Consider the following 24,944-nt stretch of genomic DNA (forward strand, 5'->3'; position numbering starts at 1 on the left):
CCTCTCATTTTCCGAGCGTCCGCGCCCTTCCCTCCATCTGCGGCTCGGTTCACCCCAGGTTGCCGTTTTGATCGCTTTTATGATCCGCGCGGTGATTTATTTTCCTACCTAGATCAGAAAGAGTTGAAGCTTCATGAAAGAGGGGAAGTGTCATTACACCCCAATTTAGAGGTGGAGAAACTTTGGCCGGGCTCTCTCACAAAGGAGTTAGCCGGCGGCGAGTCAGGATGTCCCAGTTTTCGCGAGCCCTGAACACCTGACGAGTCTCCTAAAAGCCATTTAGAGCGGCTTTGGCTGCAGCAGTTGCACTGGGGCAAGAATCAGGACAAAATTTGTCAGAGCGTCCGACGCGAGGCAAAACCTCTTTGTTACATTTCTGTGTATTTCTCACGTGCTGTGAGATTTTCCTGCCTGCTGGTGTAACTTTGGGGATGGGCACGGATGCAGCATCCCCCCCAAAGCCCACATCTGCCGGGACTGGACCGGACCTCTGCCACCCGCGTGGTCCGAGCAGCTCAGGAGCTGTGTCTAGTTTTGGGGCTCCGTTGGGAGCTCCGAGGGGTGCAGGTGGCTCGTGCATTATGTAGGTCCCTGGGACCGGGGTCAGAACTGCATTCCAAATCTGTAAAGCGATGGTAATTTGTCCGAGGAGGTGGCCAGGCTCCACCAAGCTGGTGGCGCTGCCAGGAGAGGCTGTGCAGGGCGGTGGTGGTGCATGAGTTATCGCACTGCTCACTGGTGGTTTATATCGCTGCAAAATCACCTGGGCAGGGAAAGATGCAGAAGGAAAGGGGAAGGGGCAGGCGAGCATCTCCACAGGCTGCCACTCTCTGCTTCCCCGCAGAGGGGTCCCATCGGGGCTGTCAAACCAGCGCCGCAGCTCCCCAGGAACCCTTTAAGGTCTCAGCTCTGCGCGGGGGAAGTTTGGCTTTGGGGGGAGGTTGGTCTCAGCAGCTTTATCTTGGCCCATTTGTTGCTATGGACTTTGTACCACGGGGTGGTGGTGGGGCCCCCCCCGCTCCCCGCTGCCAGCTCCCAGCCCGAGCTGGGAAGCGGCTGCTGCCCGCGCTCTGCACGCTCCACCATCCCTCTGTACAGCAGGGAGATTAACGGGCAAAGTCCTCGTCAGGAGGCCAGCCGGGCACAGGGACTCGACAGATGGGTCACTCAGGGCTTTCCGAGGTGGGACCAGCCACCGCTCCACCGAAGCCACCACCCTGGAAACACCACGAGGTCCCCCACGGGCACCGGGCGAGCGTGCACCTGCGACGCGGCGTGTGTGACGGGCAGGACGCCGGCCCGACGGGCTTCCCTTCTGCTAAAGCACCGCGGCACGAGCAGCGTGCGGCTGGCAGCGTCCCCATGGAAAGGGCAGGGCTGCGGAGGCACGGCTTGGTGACTCGGTGCTGGAGCCGACCAGGAGCACTCGTGTGTCATGGCCGAGGAGCCGGCGGCCCCCGCTGCCCCTCCGAAGCCGTGGCTGATGTCCGACAGCTCCGTGCCGTAACAGCGCGGGTGGGATTGTAATTGCAGAGCGATTGCAATTGCAAAAATTGTGAGTGTAAAAATAACAACAGTAAAATCTGCAGCCCAGCCCAACTCTCCTCGTGGCCTCCCTGCTGCCCTGGCTGTGCGTGGGGCAGCCCCCCCGCCCGTGCCCCAAACACTCCCGGAGACCCCCCACGTTCCCGGCCGGGAAGCCATGCCTTATCGAGGCCAAACGCCGGCCGTGGGTGTTACTGTTTAGCACATCGCACCAGGAGTGCCGGGGCTGCGTCGGGACCCCCCACAGCCCGACCACGAGCAATCGGGTGCCCGCTGAGGTGGTCCGGGGGGTGCAGCCGCCTGTGGGACCCCAGCACCGAGCTGCCACGACTGTGCTGTATTAGTGCTCTGGTACTGGTGGAACTGGGACAGGCAGTGCTCAGGGATGCTGGGAGCGGGGGTAGCTGGGTGCAGAGCGCACCCCCCCAGCATCTCCTCCTGCCCCCGACCCCCCCAATCCCCTCCACTGCCCCCCTCTAGAGCACCCCTACACCCCAGACCCCCCAAATCCCCCTCTATTAACCCCCCAGCACCCTCTCCTGCCCCAGACCCCCCCAATCGACCCCCCCCAATAAATCCTCCTGCCTCTCTGCCCCCCTCACCCCAGGACCGGTCCCCAGCCCCCCCCGCTGCCCCCCCAGACCTCCCCGCACATCGCCTGCCCCCCCCCGCCCCGGCCCCGCCCCGCCCCCGCCGTGGCCCCGCCCCTCGCCCCGCCCACGCCCCCACCGTGGCCACGCCCCTCCCCGGTCCCGCCCTCGCGGCGGTGGCGCCGCGGACCCAGCGCGCCCCCTGGCGGCCGCACCCCTGCCTGGCCGGGTCCTCCCAGCCCGAGACGCTCTAGGCGGCGGCCGGCGGACTCGCTGCTCCCGGCGGGCCCGGCCCGGGCTGGCGGGGGGGGACGTGGCGCTGGCGGGGCCCGACCCGCACCCGGTCCCCGACCCCGGACCCGGCGGGCCGGGCAGGGGACGGGCCGGGCCGGGGGCCGGCCGGCAGCGGGGGCCGGGGCCTCAGCTACCGGACGGCGGAGCCGGGCAGCGTCTCAGGTACCGACCCGCGCCCGGGCCTTCCCTCGGCACCGGCACCGCGCCTCGACCCGGGGCCGCCCGCGTTGCCGCCTGCCTCCTTCCCTTCCGCCCCATTGCCTCCCTAATCCCCCTCCCCGTCGTGGCCCCCGTGCCCCCTCGCACCCCGTCCGCACTCCCCAGCCGCCCCCTTGCACCCCCTTCCCCGTTATCCCCCGGGACTCGCCCCTGCCTCACGCCCCGGTCCCTACGGGCTGTGCAGGCCCCTTCTCCTCCCTCCAGCCCCTTCTCCTGGCCAGCGGCCCCACTTGCCCCCCCCTCTCCCCCCCCCCCATGCCGGGGACGGGGCGGTGTGTCCGTGGCAGCGTGTCACGGGTGGGTTGGCGTGGGGCCGTGTGCGTTCCCACGCGAGGTACCCGTGTGCCCCTGCGCAGGGTGGTGCCGGGATGCCGTGGTCCTTTGGGATCAGACGGACCCTTTTCTGCAGTGCCGGGTTTAGGAGAATCACTTGGAGGAGCGTGGGGGGCACGAAGGGTCTTCTGCAGGCCGGGGTAGGGACGGAGCCTCTGCAGGAGCAGCGGGCCTGGGACGGGAGGCGACCACCCGCCTGCGAAACCAGGAGAGGTGAGCTGGGTGGTCTGGAGACTGGGCCGAGGAGGGCTGCGAAGGCTCTGAGGAGGATTTAGGTTCGGGTCCCGGGAGATGGGGAGACGGGAGGCGAGGATGGGGCTGCTGGTCTTAGGAGGCCGGTGCTGTCGCTTGCGGGGGAGCGTGTCGTACCGTGGGGGTGTTTGGTTCAACTAGTTACGGCTCTGAACTGGCAAACAGCCGTGGGAAAGGTGCGTGTTGAAAGCGCCGAGCAAGAGACGGGAGTCTTGAGAGCCTCGGTGTCTGCGTGAAAGGGATGCCGCTAAAATATTCAACAGCGAGGAGTAGCGGGAAGCCCCCGGGGAGTGTTCAGGCATCTCGTAATGGTTTTTTCATCGTTTGTTCAGTTCTGACCGCAGTAACTGTTCAGGATAGGCGACAGCGCTTCAACCTAAGCCCCTCGCAGGTTAGACAGACGCGGGTAGAGGGAGCAGCAGAGGGAGAGAGGAATAAAGAAGAAAACGAGCCCAAAGGTAACGTGATTTCTACAAGTTGGGTCTTTTTCATTGAGGGAATTGATGAGATGGGAGTGGGAGGGCAAAGACGGTAGAGGACAAGGCCTGTAGTGACCAGATTAGATGAAACAGAGAGAGATCTGTTGCTAAATTATTGATCAAAGCTTGTAAGGTCAGCGGGGAGTAAATCCATGCTGAGTCTAGGAAAACAAATAGGATGGCTTGAGCAGGATGCGGTGTTGACCAGGGAGCGTGTGGCATTTTACTGTTAGGGGCGACAGGTATGTGGAAGAGGGCAGGCAGCAGCCGGCTTGATCTCTGCCTGAGCTCCTTCAGCGTGCTCAAAAGGAAGCGTTTCTCTTCATTCCTCTTCTGTAGGACTTCGCAGGGTTAGGATGTGGTAGGGGATTCTTCAGCGGCCAAAGCTAAGGCACAGGGTTGCAGTGGAAGGTAATTTAGGTGCTGTTTTGATGTAAAAACTGAAACAGGACCCCTTGATCAGCTCACCGCCGGCTCTTCCCCCTCCCTCTGCACTGCTCTGCGCCGCGAGGGAGTCTGAGGGCAGCTGTGCAACGTGGCTTTGCGCGGAGATACAACTCCGTGATTCATTAATTCAAAGCGACTGGTGAGGCAGATTCTGGCATGGCAGAGCGAGAGGTTTCCAATAGCCTTTTCATTTTATTTACTGCTCCAGTGCCAGGCTGGTTATCCATATGGCTTTATTATCTCACACCTCAGATGGAGAGATCGTTAGCTGTTCTCGCCAAATAAAATATGGCATTCCCTTGTGTTATCTGCTGCTGAATCCCCTGCCCTAGAGTGGATGTGGAGTCCTTTAAGTTTGCATCAAAGATAGCAGTATTTCTCACTACCAGTGCGTGCAGCTCCTGCCTGCTTGATGCTTGCGCTTGCTGACTTGTCAGATAGCGGAGTTTTTATGTTTTCTGGCATTTGTTACTTTTCATAGTCCAAAGTAGAACAGCTGTTGTGTTCACTTGCTTGAAAGGCTGCTGGTTCTCTGACCCCTAAGGACCTTCCATCGAGTGAAGGTATCTTCACGTTCCTAAGCAGCAGATACGTGTGAGTCCTCCTATCCTCACTGCTCTCAGCCGTTCCATATTGCTGTTGTGTTTTATTTGCACTACAGTAGCTCTGATAAAGCACACTCCTGTGTAGGATCCCAAAGCCAAGAAGTAAAATATCTCTTACTTTTTAGGGGTTTTTTTAGCTGCAGACTGTATATTTTTTCAGAAATTACAGGAGTGGTCTGTGTAGAATTATTTTCTATATTCATATAAATGCATTATTAAAAAAAGAAAGTGCACATGCCTGCCTTGTGATATTTGGAGAGAACCTCAGTCCCCTGTTCAGAGAACTTCCCCCCCTTCAGAACCCCTACCCCCTGTTTTGTAATCTTCTCTGTTTTTTCTTTAAATTTGTTTAACTGTATTCTCCTTGTCAGGTGGAAGATGGGACAGTTTCCCTTTTGTTTTAGGTGACTCTGACACCTGGTTACCATGAAGTCCCGAAGGAGATAGAGGGACAGTAGTGGGAATTTCTTCTCACTCCTCCTCCAAAAAAAAAATCCAACAATTGCCTAATGGTAAGAAAGCTGTTATTTTTAATTAGCCTTATATTGTACGGTATCCGTTAATCGAGGAATACATTGAAGAGTTTGAGATCCAAACCCACTGGGCCACGTGCAGGGGGATTGAGGAGGATACAGGCTGTAAACGCTGTGTGTTGGGAGAGGGTGGGAGGAGTTGGTTCGAAAACATGATTGTCCTCTGGTTCGTGCCCTTTCCCCAGGGATTACCTCTTACGCTGACGTCATGGGGAGCTGCTGCAGTTGTCTGTGCACAGACAGCATCCCAGACAACCATCCCACCAAATTTAAGGTGAGTCTTGCACCTTCATCCCCATCAGACAGTCTGTGACACCACTGACTACTAGCAAAGCCCAGCGTGGGTTGGACTCCAGGCATGAAAGAAAAGAAAACCTCTGCTCTTGCAGAGAAGTTTTTCACTTGATAAGATTCATAAATATGTGACTGGTTTGGTTTGTTGGTTGGGTTTTTTTTTCCTTTCCTTAAGCAACCTCTGGTGCAAATATGTTTGTATTTGCAGTAGAAATTGCTTCTGCACTGAGATTCAGCCTGAGCAAGGAAATGGGGAACTGGAGAGAAACCTTTTATTGCTCAGGGCTGTGTTCCAGCATCTGTGCTGAGACACATCAGCCGAATTGCCAAGCACACAGTCTCCAGGGCTGCCGGCTTGGCGCCTTCTGCCAGCAATGAATTCATGCTCTCAGCTGAGAAAAAGGCATCTCAGTAAATGAAGGGGGAATCCATGGGAATTACAGTATCTTCGTGGGTGGGCTTTTTTCAGTACCGATGCACTGAGTTTCTTGATGTGTGGCCTCTGCAGGTAACAAACGTAGACGATGAAGGTAACGAGCTGGGGTCTGGGATTATGGAGCTGACGCAGACGGAGCTCATCTTGCACACTCACAAGCGAGATGCTGTCAGGTGGCCCTACCTCTGCTTGCGCCGCTATGGCTATGACTCCAACCTCTTCTCCTTTGAGAGCGGTCGCCGCTGCCAGACAGGGCAGGGTGAGTGTGGAGGTTCCTGGAGGAAGGAACGCTGAGGTTTCTGTTCCCAGGCAGCGGGAGTGAGCTGATGCTTGTGTCTTCCCAAATTCCTGCATGGAATGAATCAACAGGTTCTTTTGCCGCCTCTGTTCCCCCAGAATACCGGAGTGTGCATGCACATACAGTTAATGCTCCTGATTAAACACTAATGAGAACAACATCGTGGCTCAGGACCTGGGCATAAATCTAATGGTCTCATTTTGCTAGTGCATCAGTGCTCATAAGGTAATCGCTGAAGCAGGCTTGAGCCTCGGACAGGGCGTATTTAATGTCAGAGAGAATGTTAGTTACACTGTCAGCTCTGTGCTCGGTACCGAAGGATGCGCAGCTGTGGTAGGAGCGATTGCTGGACTTCTTCCCTTAGGAGCTAGAAACTGCTTTTTGCAAGACTGGAGCTTTGTCAAGCATTTTTTAACTCCAGGGATAAAGCGAGAAAGCGTCGCCTGCACCTTTTTGCAGGCCACTGTTAGGATTTGCTTATTCCACAGAGCTGTCGAATGCATGTCAGTAGCAATAGTTGTTTGAGCACATTTTGTTTTTCTCGGTGCATTCTCTCTGCCGTGGTTAGTGCTAGTTCTACTTAATGCTTTGCATTTTGTGCCTGGCAGCACTTTGTAACGTAGAGGAAAAGGAGTTTTACGTTTTACTGATTTTATGCATGGGGATGCTGTGCATGGAGAAGGGAAGTGAGTCACCCAGGAGTACATGCCAAGTCATCAGTAGTGCTGGGAATAGACTCCAATTTTACAATGGTGCCTGTTAGTTCCTTTACCAGTCTGTCTCTCTTGCTTTTAAAGAGCTGAACGTTTTCTTGGCATCTGCATCCCTGGGGAAAAAAGTTTGTTTCCTCGTTCTGTTAATGTGTTTGCAAACTCCTTCTTATCCAAAAGGACTCCGTATGATCGTTCAGTGTCTGTGTAAAGCACTGTGCAAATCTGTAGTGCTGTATGCTCCTTTTTAATATTTATGTAAGTGGGGTTTCCCTCTCCTGGAGTCATGTGCTTATCAGCTGCCAGCGTTGGGAATTGCTTGTCTTTGGTTTCTGTTTTGCCTTTTGCAGGATGCAGATCAGTGATTCAAATTCTGCCTTGTGTGTTGGTTTTGTTTAGGTCCAGTAAAGCAGAGCCATTTGCTCTTCATATATTACAACATTTTTAGCAGACATATACTTACTCATCGGTCTTAAAGCAGACAGGAATGAGAGGGATGGCGTTGTGTTTTGATGACTTTTCTCCCTTCCTTGTAGGATTTTATTCTGCTTAGTTAATTTTATTTGGAGGACTCCTTCCTGATGCTGCTCCCCACCTTATATCAGGCACATACAGCTGGTTTTTTGGCCAGAATTTTAAAAACCTTATTCTTTGGGGTAGCAGCTGTTGTTGCCATGCCATTCTCGTTGCTATGGCTTTTGTGCGTGTGTGTGCGTGCCAGCTTGGGATTGGTTAGCTCTGTGTACACCGGCTCTGGTTTGGGCTGCTCGTTTGGGGAGACGCTGTTTAATTCCATACATTTTTGAATACGACATTCTTGTCCCTCATGTGCACGCTCCACAGGGCCCAGTTCAGCTTCCGGTAGTCACTGGATAGACTTTCCCCTGGTAATGAGAACCAGACTGGGTGCCAAGTGAGTTAAAATAGAAGATTAGAGATGAAACGAGACCGGTTAGCCTGTCCCTTTCACACCTCTGCTCGTGTGGGATCGATCCTCTTAAGATAACTGGGGTGCTCACTATTTTTCTTGTAATAATGCACCATTTGGTCAGAAGGCGGCCATGGCATTGTATTTCTGTGGATGCAATAATCCACTGAGTGGTTGGTTGTTTTCCTGTGGGTTGCAGGGGCGTGATTGTGTTAAACCCAGCAAAAGAAATCAGAATTGCCTGTTCGTTTAGAGCTGGGAATTACATATGCTCTTGTTAAAGCAGCATCGCTTTCTTGCTTTTCTGACCTTCCTCTTCGTTACTGCGCAGGGATTTTTGCCTTCAAGTGTTCCAGGGCAGAGGAGATCTTTAATCTGCTTCAGGACCTGATGCGGTGTAACAGTATCAACGTAGTGGAAGAGCCCGTTGTCATCACCAGGAACAGTCACCCCACGGAGCGGGAGCTCTCCCGGCCCCACCAGACACCCAACAGTAAGGCTCCTTCAGTGTCCAGGGAGAAGAAGGGGAAAACAGAGACCTGGGCGATGTCTGCAGTTGCTTGGGTGAAACTGCCCTCTGCAGCCCATGGATCTCTCCCGTGCTCTGCCTGGCTGCTGACACTAATCTTTATGTCCACGTGTGCCCCATGCAGCGTGTTTATTTTAAGGCCCCACTTGTCTGCGATGTGGTATTTTGTTTCCAAGGAAACAGCAACAAAAAGCCCTTCAAACAGTCAACGGAGTAGTCACCCTTCAGTTGGTTTTCATCTGGACCGCTGCCAAGCGCCCTTTTTTAACTGTCACCTACAAGGATCAAGTGGTTCCTGGAGGAAACCGCATCTGGAAGAATTCGGATTTGCTCAATTCTAGTCTGTATTGGGAGTGACTTAAATAAATTTAAACAAGAAAGCTTAGCCCTTGTATTTATACTGGGTACTTCGCCGTAGGGATCTTCCCCAGAGAGGCTGATTCTGACTTACAGGGTGCATTCAAGAGGCCAGCTCACTGTGAAAATGCTATCAGCTCTTATTTTATGCCAATGCGCTAATGCTTATCTGTCTTGATTCTCTCCCAGGTCTGGGGTACACCATCCCAGGATTTCCCAATGGATTTCACAGCTTTCCTGGAGAAACCCTATCATACTCTGCAGCCTGCCACCCCTCTGTGAGCAGCCTGAGGCATTCCTCTGTGGGAGAAGACTCTACTCATGCCCTTATTGGGCCTGATGAGCAGGTAAACGTGGGTGTCCTAAATCCTGCTGTTTGCCAGCAGTGAACAAGCAGCTTGTTTTGTTAGCAGTCCTGTGCAGTTCTGGGGTTCTCTTAACTCCAGCAAAGCTCAGAGGAGCCTCATACCTTGTCATCCTTTTTTTCTCTTTTGCTTCATTTTGCTCTTGGAGTCTTCTGCTGTCTGACGCTTCACTAGAACAGGGACTTTATCAAGGCTGACTGAGTTGGCTTCCTTAATCCACTAGTATTTGTGTGGCAGTTCTTTAACAGCAACGCTTAGCTTGTGAGTCCGATCTGTCAGCGATTACTGCAGCCCCTAAACTGATGTGCAGATGCGTACCCAAGGTCAGACTTTTTATTTTTGATGTTCAGCTCTTTGTTCTCAGTTGTAGAATTTAAGATTTTTCCCTGCAAAATCCAGCCTGTCTCAACCATCATCAGAGAAGCCTGGGTAGGTGTGAGTGCTGCAATATTGCCAGTGTAAGCTGGTCAAGGAAATATTTTGCAAGTGGCTTTGCTTTTTGTTCTGTGCCATATGCATCGAGCGTGAAATAGATGATGTGTATCTTCTGCAGTTGGACTCCTTTTTGTTTCTCCTTCAGCCCACAAATCCAGAAATGGCTTTTGTGGTTTGTTTCCCAAAATCTTTTCAACTTCTGAAATTCTTTCATCTCCTCCTGCTTCATCAGCCATGGAAAAATTGTCCATTCCTGTTGGTTTCTCAGCTGCTGACAGCTGCTTTGCTCTTGTCTCTTCCCCTTTCACTGTCCCTCTGCTTCTCTCCTTGCAGTCCCACACCTACGTCAACACGGCCAATGGTGATCAGGAGCTGAGGGGCCGCCACTGTATGCACTCCTTGCCTGAAGTCCACCCTCCTTTCCCCCATAGGAACCACAGCTGCTCCCTCGAAGACCGCAATCCCCAGGTCTTTCTGCAGCCAGGGGAGGTTAAGTTCGTGTTAGGTCCCACGTCCAACTACAGACGCGTCTGTCGGCCCCGGGAGTGCAGGACGCACTTCTGCCCCCCCAGCAACAACAACAACGAGTGTGAGGAGGAGTGTCCTTCGCCCCAGTGTGTCTACGAGAACGTCAACGGCTTGCTGCCCCCCAGCACCTCCTCTCTCTGCCGAGGCGGGCGCTTGAAACTCACCCGGGAGGACGCGGGCTTACCTGGCTGTTCCCATCGCAGATCGGCATTGCTGCACTATGAGAACTTGCCGTCGCTGCCTCCGGTGTGGGAGTGCCAGCCGCTCCGGCAGGGCGAGGAGGTCACCGGCGCCGGGGACGTGCCGACGCCTTCCCCCAGCGGCTACTCCGAGGCTGGTGAAGAAGATCCCCTGCAGAACTACATGAACTCGGAGAACACCGCGCTGCATGGGGGCAGCAGCCAGCGGCGCAGCGGCTTCCTGCCAAAGCCTCGTCGCGGCTGCGTGCCCAGCGTCTTCAGCTTCGACTTCCCCCGGCCCTGTCCAGAGCAGCCGCGGCAACTCAACTACATCCAGGTGGAGCTGGAGGCTGAGCCGCGCAAGGGACATCAGAACCCGCCGGTCCCCCGTGCCCCACCTCTTGCCACCCACGAAGCCTGCCGGACAGACTCCTACGCCGTCATTGACCTAAAAAAGACGGCAGCCATGTCCAGTTTGCAAAGGGCCCTGCCAAGAGATGATGGGACTTCACGGAAAACTCGACATAACAGCACTGACCTGCCTCTGTAAGGGGGAACACCGAGTTCAAGCACTGTGTCGTGGCTTCGGTACCTGCCCTTCAGTGTATTGCCCAGCGTGACTTCCATCCGCCATTGCCTTCTGCTTCCCTGTTTACCCCATTACCTGGTGTCACGGGATGGCTCCTACCGCTGATGTTAAGGCTAGTCTGTCCGTCCGTCTTCTGTCCGTCTCTCCCGTGTAGTTTGTCTCTAAAGCCTTGTGGGATATGTGACGATGCTGTTTGAAGGTTAAATTGCTGGCAAAAGGGGCAGAAGGTGCCAGCAAGACTACCGGCACTGTGTGGATACAGCCCGGACCGAGTTAGCTCTCCTGAGTGCCTGGCAGCTCTGTGAGCAGTGCCAACAGCCTGGCTGCAGAGGCAGGGCAGTAGCGTGGTGGAGGCGTGTTTCCAAAAGCGAGTTGCTTTAGGAGTTCCACTGCAAATCAAGCCCGCTTCCCGTGGATTTCATGCCTTGTGACTCCAGGCGAGCTCTGCAGCCAGGCCGCTCCGAAGTCGGGTTTTGCCTTGCGGTGTCGCTGGTCCCTGGTGATGTGGGAGCTCATGCTGTGGTCTTTCCCCCCTCAACTCGCTCCTCTCTCCCCTCTGTGCTGCTATTTTCTTGAAGCTCGTAGAAGTGTTTTATACTTCTGTCCCTTTCTCAGATCCGATTTAAATTGGGCAAGTCTAGAAATAAACAGAGGAGGGCAGAGCGCCATGGGCACAGACACTGTGATCACATAAACCTGATTTCCTGAAGAGACCCTGCTTTAAAAGAGGAGGGGAAGACCGCACCTAAGAGAGAGATTTGAGGTTTGGTATAGAAAACTTCAGTTGTACCGTACCCTGTTTTGATTTTTAAGGGTTCTTTTTGGTGGCTGTTCAGAAGTGTTGTTGATTTATTTATTTGTTTACTTATTTATTTATTAAATGTTCTTTTGCATCCCAGTGGTAAATGCCAAAACGGGTGCCAATATGAACATGTACTCGCTGTGGCTCGCTCCTGTCTGGGGAACAGATCTCAGAAGAGGTTGGTGGGTTTCTTGAGCTGCAGTTGGGGAAAAGAGCAGCTGTGAATCAAAAGTTTTTTTTAACTGAGACTGACTGTCACAGGGTGGGTGGGAAATGGTACAGGAGACGTGGGAGTACGAGCAGAGCTGCCAGGCAGCCGAGCCTGGAGTTGTATCAAAGTCGTTGCCTACACCCACGTGCCTGGCTGGATCCATGAGAAATATTTGATCTGTGTTTTGAGTGAATGTGCAGTTTGTTTCCTACAACTACGGACTTGGAAGGGCTAAATTTCGGCTCTCGGGTAAATTTGTGGCCTTTGATGTGGATTTTTCTCTTGATACCAGGGCTGAGTCTAAGCTGAGCTGTCAGGCCTCTGTGTGAGGTCCTGCTAGGGTCTCTGCTCCTTTCCCGCTGCAGGATGTTCCATCACCCCTCTCCGCATGGCGACACGCTGCAGCTTAATCCCTCCCTGGATTATTCTTTGCCGTTACAAGCTGTTTCAACGAGCCAGAAGTGCTCTGGGTTACTCTGGAGTCCCACCGTTCTGCTGTTTGTTCTTCATTTTCCTCCCTGGGATGGGAGTTGAGAGGTCCAGTGCTCTGCGAGGTGTCCCGCTGCTAGCAGAAACGTTGCCAAACCTTGCTGTGTTCTCCTTGTCCCTAATGTTTGCCGATGTCGAAGTTGCTGAGCCTCCGGTGTGAGAGAGGAGAGAACCCGATCGTCCTGCTGCAACCTGCTTCTGAGGTCCGGAAACTCGATTTCCAGATTTTTAAAGTTCAGCCTTTTTGGGTTTTGGTGCTGTAATGTCACGTTGAAATGTGACCCTTTTGGGAGCAAGGACGTGTGCCGTGCAGTTCAGAAAAAGTGATAAAAGTATGAGTAATGCCACGCTTGTGTCGGCAGCACATGGATTTCTTGGCTTGCTGTTGCACTATAAAGTCAAAGTACACCACGTGCTTAAATTGACTGTTTTTTCCTTTTTTTTTTTTTGAGGTCTTTGTGCTTGTCCATTCTTTTCTCCACCCCAACCCTTGTGTGATCTATAACTGAAAGGAAACCCAAGTAATATATTTTTATATGTATACCAAATGACTTTATTTGAAGAAAAAAAAAAAAAGTAATGTATCCCCCTAAATCTAGCTTTCTTTTAGGGAAGTGAGGGAAGAAATTGTTTTTAGAGAGAGAGAGATATATATTAAAAAAAAAAGTTAACTGCGTTAAGCTTTAAATAAACTATTTAAATAAAGAGTTTCTAAGCTGTAAGTGTCACCCTTTGGGACAGCACTAGCAATTCCCATGTGGCAGCACAGGGCAGCGCTCCGGGAGCCTCCGTGTGAACCTGCCTTTCCACTGCCTGAGCTGAGAAATGCAAAATAATTATTCCCCTCTTCCCCCTAGAAAGGAGACAAAGGGATGAAATGTTTTACATTTACGTGGAAGAAGATGTCGGGGCCCTTTCACATCCGGGCAGAAGGTTTGCAGGTTGGGTAGATGCAAGGGAAGATGCTGTTGGGTGGCAGCTTGGGTGCTCCCTGTGGCCACCAGCCCGGTTGCGTGTCTCCAGTGGGTGGGATGAGGCCGGTGGGAGGGTCCGTAGATGTTGCGAGCTCCAGGGATCAGGGAAAGCACACCAGTGCTGGTGGTTCCGAGCTCCAGGGATCAGGGAAAGCACACCAGTGCTGGTGGTTCCGAGCTCCAGGGATCAGGGAAAGCACACCAGTGCTGGTGGTTCCTCAGGAGCTGGGCTGCCGGCGAGCCCTGGCTGCGATCCCCTTTAGGTGGCTCTGAAATAGCTTTGCTTTGGGAAAGCTGGTCTGGACCTTGTGAACTGCTTTCATGTCCTCCAGACAAACTGGGTTGTCCGACTCGTGCCTCCCTTTCCTCTTCAGCAAATCTGATGCTCTCCTACCTCCCAAGGACGCTGAGAGCAGCAGTGACGAGGCGACCGCTGTGCAATAGCCGTGTGCGCACACAGCGGATACGGTATCGCTGTTCCCTGATGGCATCCCTCATCCTATTCATAGTGGAGGATGTTGCACCTATTCAGAGAAGGAGAAGAAGAATTTCCTTGACCTTAAAGATAAGAAAACGTACAGCTGATGCTGGCTGCATCTGCTGCTTGCAGCACAGAGTGATCTGGCGGGTGCCTTGCTTCACCATCCTCTGCTTTTCATCCGCCTGTGTCCTCCCTGGTGGCCATGGGTCAGGGAGCAACGCTGCTGGCTCAGCAGTTTTTGCTCGGGAGGTATCGCAGGCTCCCCGGAAGGCTTCAGGACTGAAAAGCCGGTCGCAGCTCATTGTTTGCAGTGGGTTTGTTTAATGTTTAAACAAGTAAATGGGAAACGCCATGCAGGCAGCCAGGAAACTAGTTGTCATTTACGGCTTTAAGGGTGCGCATCAGGTTCACGTCCCAGTGATTTTCTTGCTGTTTTGCTTTTCTGGAAAACTCCACGAGAGCAATGTCCGCATTAAGTAGCCAGGACCCTTTCAGAACTTCTTAATGCTCAATTTTGCAGGTGGTGTGAAAGTGCAAGGGAAGACCGGAGCGGTGGTTGAACTCCAAGGCGGTTGTTCTTGGAGCACCGGGAGCGGGAATGTCACTGGTTGGGATTTCTCCGTGTTACGGCCCGAGCGGTGCTCGCCAGTGTCGCAGCTTCCTCTAGTGGCCATGCTTGAAATGGTTTCGGAGGAGAAACCAGCATTGGGTTGAAACAGGAGGACCTCTGCATTTTCTCATTCCTTCAGTTCTTTGGTTTGGGTGACGGGCAGGAGGGATCCCTTCTGGTAACTTGCTGGAGTCTTTCCTCGTTAACTGTTTTCTTTGGGTTGAAAATTATCTTTATGCAATATGTTGTATCTTTATGGCACCTTGCAAAGATGAATCTTACAGATCTTGCTTTGAGCCTTACGTGCAAGTTCGCTGGACGTTCCCAACGGATGCGTACAAATATACCTGTGTGTGCTTACTTGGATGGGAAACTAAACTAGGGATACCCCATGGCTCCTCTTATCCCTGCAGCCATGGAATATCCTCCACAGCGAAGATCACCTCCGTGGAACAGAATACCTCGTCCATAAATCTGGTGTTGAGTTAAGAAGGGTTCATCCAGGGCTCTGTGCATCCAGCTGATGCCACGCAGGTGACCAGGAGGAAACGCACGAGCCCGCCGTACATCTGGAACCTGCTCTGGGCTCAGTCCCTGAGGCTGAGTTCAAGCTGTGAGATCTCTTACTCTCCCAAGCTCGGTTCTGCAAGGCAGGTGGTTCGCCTCCATGTTTTGTCTGTGAATTGGTAACTTGGAAAACAGAGCTGTGTTCAGTCAACTATTGCGTTTGCAGAGAATTTGGTTCTGGAAAAAAAGATTTAGGCAGCAAAATGAAGCTCTCCTGGGTAGTGCTAGACGTGGCAGCGTGAGCTTAGCCGTTGGTTTAGGGACTGCGCTGCGGAGCGGGTTTGTGTAGCCCCGGCTGGGGACCGTGCTGCACCTTCGCTGCTCTCCTTCCTCTGCTTCGGAGACAGAGGTTCAGGGGATGACTTGGTAAGCAGCCGTGTGCTGCACAGGGAGAATTTGACTGTCGTAACCTTTCTAAGTGGTTCTTGTTTGAATTTTGAGTTAATCAGACTTCTTCCCCTGATGTTTCTTCCCTGGTGAATGCGTAAATAGATCTTTTACCCTTCCCTTCCCCAAGAACCTGTTGGTAGGAGTATAGCTTCTCCCGGCACTCAGTTGTCTTTTATCGTGGGAGGGTTTTTTGATTTGTTTTTTCTTTTAACCCATTTCATGGGCCTGCTTTTCCCCCAGGGGAGAAGGTTTTGAGTATCTGTGAGCTGTACCTGCCTTAACAGGGAGAGGCTGGATTGTGAGGGTTAAAGGATCAATATTTCTGCAAAGAGACTCGAATGTGTCAGTTATTATGGAAATAGTTATTTTTATTACCTAAGCCATGCTGTTAACTGGGAGAAAAACCAAACCAGGGCTTGGTATTACAGCTGCCTGTTCCCTTAGCCATTTTCTCCCAAAGTCTTTCCTCTGTCCCTCCGCGGGATGCTGCTCAGCCCTCTCGGGTGGTACCTTGACTGTGAAGTATCATTAATGAATGATCGTTAATGAACGCATTGCCTAAATTCAGCTTCTGGGAGGGCTGCCGTCAGCCTTTCTGGGAAGTTTGTCTTTCCCCCACGCTTGGCTCGTCTTGAAATGCCGCACGCGGGTAGCAGAACAGGTTTAGATTCCTGTTACCGAACAGGACCAAAGGTGAATACATTAGTGGAAGTCCTGAGAGCTTTGAATTTGGCAATTATAGGCCGGGGTATGGAAAAGGCTAATTGTAAAGAAGGGATCTAATTTGTTTTTCTTCCATAAGTGAATGTGATTTTACAGTTGAAAGGCCCAGACGCATCTGTGTTATCTCAAGCGCTTCTCCCATGCGATTCTCCTTGTCGTTACTTGTACTGGTGTCTTTGATACTGAACTTTTCTGATATGGCAGAAGAACAAAGGTGCTTCGGGGCTCTGGCCACCGGGGATTCGGTTGCTCTGACCAGAGGGGTTGATTTTGCTGTGTAATTGCTTCTTCAGGTTATTTCTATGGATACCCGTTCAGTCCCTCTTTCTGTCTCACCCGGGTGTAAGCTTGCAGGTGAAGACCAGCAGCAGTGCTGTGCGACCTGAGGAGTGCTCATGTCCTACATTAATGTGCACTACGATTGTATACAGAATAAATGGAATATGATGATTATCCGGTGGTCCTGTCTTTTGTGTGGGCTGCAAAGAGACAACTGTCACATTTCAAAGTGAACTTCACTTTTTAGTTAGAATTGAAAGCCAGGCCAGCAATCACCAGTTCTCCTTGCACAATTCAAGCTGGGCTTCTTGCAACTTTTGTTTTCCAGGTCTCCCTCCCAGAAGGAATAAGGTCTATGTCATTATGTATTCTACCTGCAGCAATGGTTGCTGTCTTCCACCTGAAGAGTCTCACTGCAGTAACTTTAAAAATAAATAAAAGCGAGCGATGCGTGTCTCTTCGGGGCAGAGCCATCGATGACAGTTGATCATGAGGGTATAGGCCAGATTTCCATTGAGCTGAACATCAGGAGAGAATCACGAAGGTGCCTTGGAAATGGATGTGCTATGGATGTAGGCTGAACATAGCAAGAATAGTCGTGGTCTCTGGAGCACCTGCCCTTTCAGACACGCTGTTTCCACCATGAGTAATTTAAGAGGCTAGTTTGGAGTGGTGGAATTTGGGTGCTGGTGGGAACGAGGTGCTTTTGCTAACATTGAAGATGTGGCTTCACTCTTCCTGGCCGTGCTGATCTGCTCTAGGCACGGGGACTTTCCATGGCTTCTCTGCCATCGCTCTGTGCAAAGAGTTGATCTGCTTGTTTTTCCAAACTCTACAGCAACTGAGCGCTAATCGTGCAGTAACATGCAGAGTTTAATTCCTTGGCTTATAAAACTCCCCCTGAAAACTCTTCCCCAGCAGGAATCGACTTAAGAAGAGCTCGTAGGGCCACCTGTGTCTTCCGAAGTGAGCGTGCCTTCGTGTGTGGTGTCTTTCCAACCCAAACCCGTGTGTTCTTTCCTTCAGGGTCGTTCCATGACTCTGAAATGCTGGAGGTAAGAACTGGAAGGGAAACAGAGGAGAAAATGCAACTGGTGATAAACGCATGTTATTACTTCCGTCCTATCCCAGGAAAACACAAGGAAACATTTTTCATTTCTCTTTCTAGGAAGACTTTGATAGCCCTAGCAAAGAGAAGTTGAAAATAGCGTGGCGTTTGCCACTGGTGTTTGACCTGGAGTTTTCAGAATAGTCCTTAGCACTGTGGGAAAACCTCTTGTGATGGGTGCATTTCCAAACCTCAGGTACGTGAATGGACTCTGCAGGGAGGTGGGGCCATTCTGGGGTGTTCCAGGAGGTGATGTAGAGCTCCAGCGTCGGCTTGGGGTCTGGGACTGAGCAGGGTGGCTGGAGGTCTCTTTGGGAACTGCCGGCAAGAGAAGATCATCAGGAAGCAGCTGATCCTCGCCCTGGTTTGGGAGGTTGAATGTTAGACCTAGGGCCCAACAGTTTATTTCAGGAGCCGTTCTCATGGTTGCGTAGGAAAAGAGGAATATTTATTTTAATGTGGATGGAAGCGGTTCATCTGTGTACTATAATCTCTGTTTTGGAAATAAACCACTAAAACCAGCTCGTGCAGCACTGAGTAAAGGATACGCGTGCTTGTGTGCAGTTCATAAACACAGCTGCTTCGGACACGCGCGTGCCGTCGTGTGGTGTGCTTCCACCAACAGCTTTTCTTGGTTGGAGAACCGAAGCAGAAAACAATTGTGCTCCAGGCAAAGTGCGTATAGCTATTTTCAATTAATCACAGAGAGCAAGCCTGTTTAAATGATCAGGGAGGAGAGCTCAGATGGGATTCGGGACCTTCAGGAAGGGTTTTAGGTGGCCTGGTGCTTACAAAAGCAACAGACTTTAACGACCGGGGAAGCTCCTGGCAGTCCCGTATTCACGTTTATTAGGTTCTGTGCTTCCATTTGGTGAGGGAAATCGCAATATCTTGTGTCTGGGGCCGAGGCGCAGAAACCGGGGTGGTAAATTGTCCTGGAGTGGGGACCAGTCGCTTCTCTGTGGCTTTGCCACGGGTCGTGCAGAGCCTGGAGCAAACAAACTAGGAAATTCAGGGTGATGGCAACGCCTTTGAAAAGGTTTCTGTCCCCCGATGGCTCTGGGAGCAGGCAGGGGAGGTCTTCGGGTCACGAGAGAGGCTGGGTCCCACTTCAGAGCCGATTTCTAATCCTGCCAAACGCTCTGTCAAGAGCTACCAGCTTTTGGGAGGTGCTGCCCACCTCTGCAGTGACTGTTCGGTCTCTTGCTTTAGCCGGATTTGTTGGCTTGTGTTGAAAGTGCTTAAGCCCTCCGGACGGCCAGGACGGCTGCAGCTCACGGCTCATCTCCGTTGTTGGTTCTGCCCCGCCGCGGTGTCCCGGGACAGGCGGTGGGGTTGGCCGTGGGCTGCAAAGGGGAGCCGTACCCCTCTGGGAGGGACGGGGTTCCCTGGCTGGGGCTGTTGGCACACGGGCTGGGCCGCTGCACCAACGCTGAAAAGAAACCGAAAGCGAAGGAGGGGAAATGCCCCGAGGAGACGTGCTGGCCTGGAGCGCGGGGGTACGTGCTGTCGGGCGGGTCCTGCTCCGCGTAGGGACGCGACGTCTCTGATGTCAGAAACCAGCGACCAAGGATTTACGTTAGACGACGTGTCTCACCAAAGAGCTGCTGTCTAACTTTGGGTCAAGAAATGCCAAAAGTAGAATGTGTCTGTGCGTGCTGTAGAGGGCACCTTATTCCTTTGTCTTTTGGCAAGGCTGAGTCCCCGTGGGGACCTGCAGATAACACTCCGTATATTGACGTTTCGATAACTGCTCTTTGCTTTCAGCCAGAATTTGCTTTTTATCCAATCTTAATAAGTTGATCTTTCTATCAATCCTGCTAGCAAACAAGATAATTGCTTTATTATAGTCTCAATATCCAGCAAAGGACACACACTCCCTGGTGCTCCCGAGGGAATAAAATCTGTGCAGAGCGTTGACACGGGATGAGCGCCGCGATAGCGCCGCTGGGCTATCGGCAGATGATGGAGAGCGCGATTTCCGCGCCGTGAAGGGCCAGGCTGCTCGGGTCGGGAATGCAAGTGGGGCCGGAGGAGGTCTAGAAAATATTTAGGTTATAACTGGCAACGTTTTGGTCTGTTTGCTAGAAAATATTTAGGTTATGACCAAAAATGTTTTGGTTCGTTTGCTAGAAAATATTTAGGTTATGACCAAAAACGTTTTGGTCTGTTTGGGTGTTTGTTGGCAGTTTGGGAGGTCTGTGTTTGTGGTTCTCTTTTTTTTCACTGAAGAAAAAAAAAAAAAAAGCAAATGAGAAATTTCCTGAGTGGTTCGAGGACCCGGTGGGTGGGTTAAACCCCGAGGGCTTCCTCTGCGGGCGGGTTAAACCTCCCCCGTGCAGCGAGGCACAGCACCTGCCTTTTAACGCAGGGCGGAAAGGGAATCGGTTGTTCCACAGAATTACAAAAAAAAAAAAAAAAAGGAAAAATATGTGATTTCTGTCCAAAATGGTATGAAAGCAGAAGCAGGATTGAGGTCTATGACATATGGAAATGAGCTGTACCTGGGGCAGAGGACAGTGAAGGACTGGGAGCTGATGAAGAGCCGGAGAAGGACAGAGCAGACGAAGACGTGGAGGACGGACCAGAAGGCAGAACAGCGCCGGAAACCACCTACGAGAAAGCAGAAGAAACCTCGTGGTCTCACCGAGCCCCTGGGACGGGGGCAGCGGAGCAGCCAGCTCCAGCTCTTTGCCCTGGAAAAGCCTCGACGCCAGCAGCCATCCCTCCTCCGCGCCAGAAGGTGCCCGCGGGCGGGCGGCGGGGCTGGCCGGGCGGAAGAACGGCAGACAAAAAGTCCGACGCGTTTCCATCCTGCGCCAAGAGCCGCGAGCGCCTTTTGTTTTGGGAAAAGGTTTGAACAGGTTTTGACGAACACAGATAACGCCCCACCACGGTGACGTTTGGGTCACTCCTGGCTTTGCTGCGATAAGAGCTGGCCTCTTATCGGATGGTAACACTTTGATCTCGCTATCGAAGACGTCTGTTGCTCTATTCTCACCTGAGCGCCTCGCTAAGGACAAAAACTCCTCAAAATCCTCGTGGCCCAAAATACAAAGAAACCCTTGAAGCCGGGGGTGCGCGTGGCGGTAATGGAAAACGGAGGTCAGGAGATAAGGGGGGGTCACTGCTTCCCGGTATAAACCCGGGGAGGCCGGGCAGCTCAACCTACCTGCTGCGGTCTCCGAGAGGGTGTGTGTGGACCCGTGGACAAATCCTGCACCATGAAGTGGTTCGTCCTGGCCCTGGCGTGCCTCCAGCTCTCCGAGGGGCTGGTGAGGTGGGTGTCCTGCGGCAGAAAGAGCGGGGAGAGGGCAGGTAACAGAGCCCGGCTGCAGCTGGAACCTGCCCAGGCTGCACGGCGTCCCCGAGGATGCTGACCGGCTCTGACTCCAGCCTCCCGCATCTCCACAGACCATCGTGGTCCCAGTCCAGGCTGCATCCCTCGCTGGGAGGGCGGCCGAGCAGAGGGCTCCCATCGGGGCAGGGTTCAAAGGAGCCCGGAGAACTGAGTTTTTTGAAAATGCACAAATCTTCTCCTCATTTCCTGCTGGGTTTTGGGTTTTTTTCCCCCCTCTGTGCAGAATCAAACTGAAGAAAGCCAAGTCTATACGGGAGAAAATGAGGGAGGCTGGAGTGCTGGAGGACTACCTGAAGAAAATTAAATATGATCCGGTTAAGAAATACCACTTCAGTGAGGACTATGTTGTGTATGAGCCGATAACCAACCACCTGGATGTGAGTACCCCGGGTTCCCCTCCCGCTGCCTGTCCATCCCCACGCTCCCCCTTCCCTCTGCCCCCCCCGCTGCGGAGGGATCTGTTCCCCCGTGAGCCCCTCGGAGGGAGAGATGGCTTTTTGCCCCACTCTTTTTTAAGCTTCTATCTTAGACTTTAGAAAAGTTTTCCCCCAGCCATGAAAAGCAATGCTTTTCTATTTGTACCAAGAGGCCTAACAAAATAAATATCTAATATTACATCTTTTGGGAGAAAAAGCAAGGTGAGAGAGCAGTCTGTTCCTGCCTACTTTGTTACTTGCGAGAGTGCGCCTGGCATTCCCGACACCCTGCAGAGCGCTGGGATGCCGGCGCAGGGCTGGGAGGCGAAAGCCTGGTCCGTCGCTGACCCTGTGGCCAACGGAGATACCCCGTCACTTGTCTGCAGTCCTCCTACTTCGGGGAGATCAGCATTGGGACCCCACCACAGAACTTCTTGGTGCTCTTCGACACCGGCTCCTCCAACCTGTGGGTGCCCTCCACCTACTGCCAGGCGCCGGCGTGCTGTGAGTACCGCGGCCGCGTTGCACGGAGCTGCCCCAGCAGCACAGCGTAGCGCGATTGCACGGGGGACATCGCGATGCCAGACAATAAATGATCCCGGCACGCTGCTCCGGTGTAGCTGCTCCCCAGTACCGGCTCCCCAGTACCGGCTGGTGCCTTGCCTGGGAAAGAGAGTCCTCTGCCCTTGTGTGCCTGGCTAATGCAGATGGCCAAATCGCTACGGCCATCGTGGGCGTCCCCAGCGTGCAGAAACGGCGGTGGTTGTGCCTGACCTTTCGTGGCCAGGCGGAGGGGAGAGCAAAGCTACGAATCCTGGAGCTGATGTCCCGCTCCCCAGCAGAGCTCATCCGGCGCAACCCGCTGCCGGCGGGAGAGCGATGGGGAATTAACTGCTGATGGCTTTGCTCTCGCTGGGTGGCTGATGTGGTTGTGATCACAACAGCTGTTCCCTTGAGAGGGGCACAGGCAAAACTGGGATGCAAACCCTGCCTCAGAGATAACTGCGAGGCAGAGGAGCAGCCCGTTCCGCTCTTCACGACTTGCTCTCTGCCAGGGAAGCCGCTTTCCCAGGCGTTATCCTGGCAGAGCTACCGGCGGTGAAATCCCGCCGTGGCCAGGCGAGCGTGCGCCCAGGAGCTTTGCCCTCTTCTCTCTCACGCAGTCAATCACGCAAAGTTCAAGCCCAGCGAGTCCTCCACCTTCATCTACGACGGCCAGTCCTACAACATCTCCTACGGCAGCGGCGCGCTCACGGCGGTGCTGGGCTATGACACGCTGAGGGTGAGGGCATCCACGGCTGTCCTTGTCTTCCTGGGCACCCCAATGGAAAGAGCCTGGGGGACAGCTGAAGGGCAGATCTCGTGTCTTGTGTAGACAAGACTTGGGCAAACCAGGGCCTGGGCTGGGCAGAACCGATATAAATTGGTTATTGCCACTGTCAGTTACCCAGGTGGGATTTTACTTTCTTTTAACCCAATTCCCGCTAATTTTCCCAGCTGCCTGGAGATGCTTTCACCAGCTGTGACTTTGCAGTGGGCTTGTTGGGTTATCAGAGCATCAGTCATCCCATCCGACGGCTGCTCGGGTTTCCCTAAGCCTGCAGGCTGACGTGGCGTCCCCTTCCCCTCCAGATCCAGAGCATCGCAGTCACAAAGCAGGAGTTCGGGCTCAGCAAGAACGAGCCAACCCAGCCTTTCTACTACGCCGATTTTGATGGGATCCTGGGAATGGCCTACCCCTCGCTGGCGTCGGGAGGGATGCCCACTGCGCTGCAGGGCATGCTGCAGCAGAACCAGCTCACCCAGCCCATCTTCAGCTTCTACTTCTCTCGGTAAAAATCTGCCAGGGCCCTCTGCACATCCCACGTGCACTGGTGTCCCTCTGCCTGTCCCCATGCAGGTTCCTTGGGAATTTGTCCCTTGCTGGCCCATGCATATCGCACCAATTTACTGATCTCTGCTGCTGTAACTCTGTTTTTGCAGCCAACCCACCTACAAGTACGGGGGAGAGCTCATTCTCGGAGGAGTTGACGCTTGGCTCTTCCATGGGGACATTATGTGGGCACCGGTGACCGAGAAGCGTTACTGGCAGGTCGCGCTTAATGAGTGAGTTGGGTTTGTACCTGATGGGCACGATCTACCCAGGCAGCTCATGTAACGAGGGCATTTCAGCCATCCTCCAGATGCAGCTGCAGCTCTTGCAGCCGGCGTGGGCTGGAGGCAGGGGTTAGGCACTGTGTTCAGAGCACCCCAGACTTACAGATCCAGCCAAGACAGGTTTACTTGCCAGTGGGTGCTTAAAGTGACGTCCTTCTCCCCGTTCGCCTCCCAGGTTTGTTATTGGGCAGTCAGCAACAGACTGGTGCAGCCGGGGCTGCCAGGCCATCGTGGACACGGGGACGTTCCTGCTGACGGTGCCCCAGGAGTACGTAGGCAGCTTCCTTCAGGCCACGGGCGCCCAGCTGACCAGCTACGGTGTAAGTGCAGGGGATGCTTTGGAGGTGCCACGGAGCAGCAGGGATCCTTCAAGTGAGCCAGAAGCTGTGGGCTTGGCCAGATCCTGCAAAACTCATGTGGCATCTACAGAGCAGGGTGCTGTGGGCATGTCCGGGAGGTGACGGGGCACTGCCAGGGGATAAAGTGTGGGTTACCCCCACATAGCAGGGTATCTCTCCTCTCGCAGTGGGTGCTTTGCCAGCCATAACCTCCTCTTCACCCTGTCTCCGCAGTATGCAGTTGACTGCAATGAGATCCACAACATGCCCACCATCACCTTCATCATCAACGGAGCTCGGCTCCCACTCCACCCGTCCGCCTACGTCTTGAACGTATGTATTAGCCGAGCAGCTTCATCCTGCTGAGTCCCTGAGGGCCAGGAAAGGACCTGGTGCCTCTTTACAAGTAGTGGTGGTTTCCCTATCCGTGCGGGCAGGGTCCTGGTGCTCGTTTGGGGCTCTGACTCCCCGTTATTCCCCCTTACAGAACAACGGCTACTGCACTCTTGGGATTGAGGCCACCTACCTGCCTTCCCAGAACGGGCAGCCGCTCTGGATCTTGGGTGACGTCTTCCTCAAGGAGTATTACACCGCCTTTGACGTGGCCAACGACCGCGTTGGCTTCGCTCCATCGGCATAGAGGAGTGGAGCGGTGAAATCCAGCCCCTCTCATGGACAAACACACCTTAGCCAGCATTGCTAGAGCGCTACGGGGTTCCTATGGACCTTTATGTTCCTTTACGTGCCTGCGCGGCTCCCTGTCGCTCCGGGATTTCTGCGTAAGTGTGTTCTTACAGTCTCCTGTTACAAATAAACCCCAACATCCCAAATTGCCTCTGACCTTCTGAGTTTGTTGAGTGACGACTGAGCACAGACTGATGGGTTGTGTGTCTCAGCTGCTCTTTTTCCAGCAAGGTAAGCACCATGATAAATTCCTGAACAGATTTCTGCAAAGTCAGCGTGGGGAAGCTGTCCCTGGTTCAGATCTAAAGTCAAAGTATTTATGTTTCTCACAAAGAGGTGTGACATGCTGTTGACTCCTAACAGCTGTGGGACCGAGTCTCAGCCTTTACCTATAGTGAATTATTGAGCT

At 53.2% G+C, this 24,944-nt stretch overlaps 2 protein-coding genes across 8 annotated transcripts; both read left to right on the plus strand.

Annotated features, from left to right (window-relative positions):
* Positions 1 to 2,374: 2,374 nt before the first annotated feature.
* On the plus strand, positions 2,375 to 12,859 carry FRS3 (fibroblast growth factor receptor substrate 3). Of its 7 annotated transcripts, none has more exons than XM_075775651.1 (9): positions 2,375 to 2,591; positions 3,005 to 3,194; positions 3,566 to 3,691; positions 5,136 to 5,276; positions 5,483 to 5,571; positions 6,100 to 6,286; positions 8,295 to 8,456; positions 9,039 to 9,196; positions 9,983 to 12,859. In XM_075775651.1, the coding sequence occupies exons 5-9, from the start codon at positions 5,506 to 5,508 to the stop codon at positions 10,904 to 10,906; spliced, it is 1,497 nt and encodes a 498-aa protein (XP_075631766.1). In that variant the 5' UTR covers positions 2,375 to 2,591; positions 3,005 to 3,194; positions 3,566 to 3,691; positions 5,136 to 5,276; positions 5,483 to 5,505; the 3' UTR covers positions 10,907 to 12,859. The 7 variants fall into 7 exon arrangements, with proteins under 7 accessions (XP_075631766.1, XP_075631771.1, XP_075631769.1 ...); XM_075775656.1 differs by having other exon boundaries at positions 5,169 to 5,276; XM_075775654.1 differs by having other exon boundaries at positions 3,589 to 3,691.
* Positions 12,860 to 20,702: 7,843 nt separating this feature from the next.
* On the plus strand, positions 20,703 to 24,661 carry LOC104642633 (pepsin B). Its single transcript, XM_010311657.2, has 9 exons — positions 20,703 to 20,859; positions 21,164 to 21,317; positions 21,743 to 21,860; positions 22,520 to 22,638; positions 22,989 to 23,188; positions 23,340 to 23,462; positions 23,689 to 23,833; positions 24,086 to 24,184; positions 24,339 to 24,661. Exons 1-9 carry the CDS (start codon positions 20,804 to 20,806, stop codon positions 24,489 to 24,491), a joined length of 1,167 nt encoding a protein of 388 aa, XP_010309959.2. The 5' UTR covers positions 20,703 to 20,803; the 3' UTR covers positions 24,492 to 24,661.
* The last annotated feature ends 283 nt before the right edge of the window (positions 24,662 to 24,944 follow it).

Source organism: Balearica regulorum, chromosome 25, assembly GCF_011004875.1.
Source record: "Balearica regulorum gibbericeps isolate bBalReg1 chromosome 25, bBalReg1.pri, whole genome shotgun sequence".
Taxonomy (NCBI): domain Eukaryota; kingdom Metazoa; phylum Chordata; class Aves; order Gruiformes; family Gruidae; genus Balearica; species Balearica regulorum.

Excerpts from the sequence above, each read along its gene's own strand:
- FRS3 (XM_075775651.1), top strand. The coding sequence starts at position 5,506 with ATGGGGAGCTGCTGCAGTTGTCTGTGCACAGACAGCATCCCAGACAAC. Across the intron at positions 8,457-9,038 it reads GCCCCACCAGACACCCAACA|GTCTGGGGTACACCATCCCA; the intron begins GTAAGGCTCCTT and ends ATTCTCTCCCAG. Across the intron at positions 9,197-9,982 it reads TTATTGGGCCTGATGAGCAG|TCCCACACCTACGTCAACAC; the intron begins GTAAACGTGGGT and ends CTCTCCTTGCAG.
- LOC104642633 (XM_010311657.2), top strand. The coding sequence starts at position 20,804 with ATGAAGTGGTTCGTCCTGGCCCTGGCGTGCCTCCAGCTCTCCGAGGGG. Across the intron at positions 23,463-23,688 it reads TGGCAGGTCGCGCTTAATGA|GTTTGTTATTGGGCAGTCAG; the intron begins GTGAGTTGGGTT and ends TTCGCCTCCCAG. Across the intron at positions 23,834-24,085 it reads CCCAGCTGACCAGCTACGGT|TATGCAGTTGACTGCAATGA; the intron begins GTAAGTGCAGGG and ends CTGTCTCCGCAG.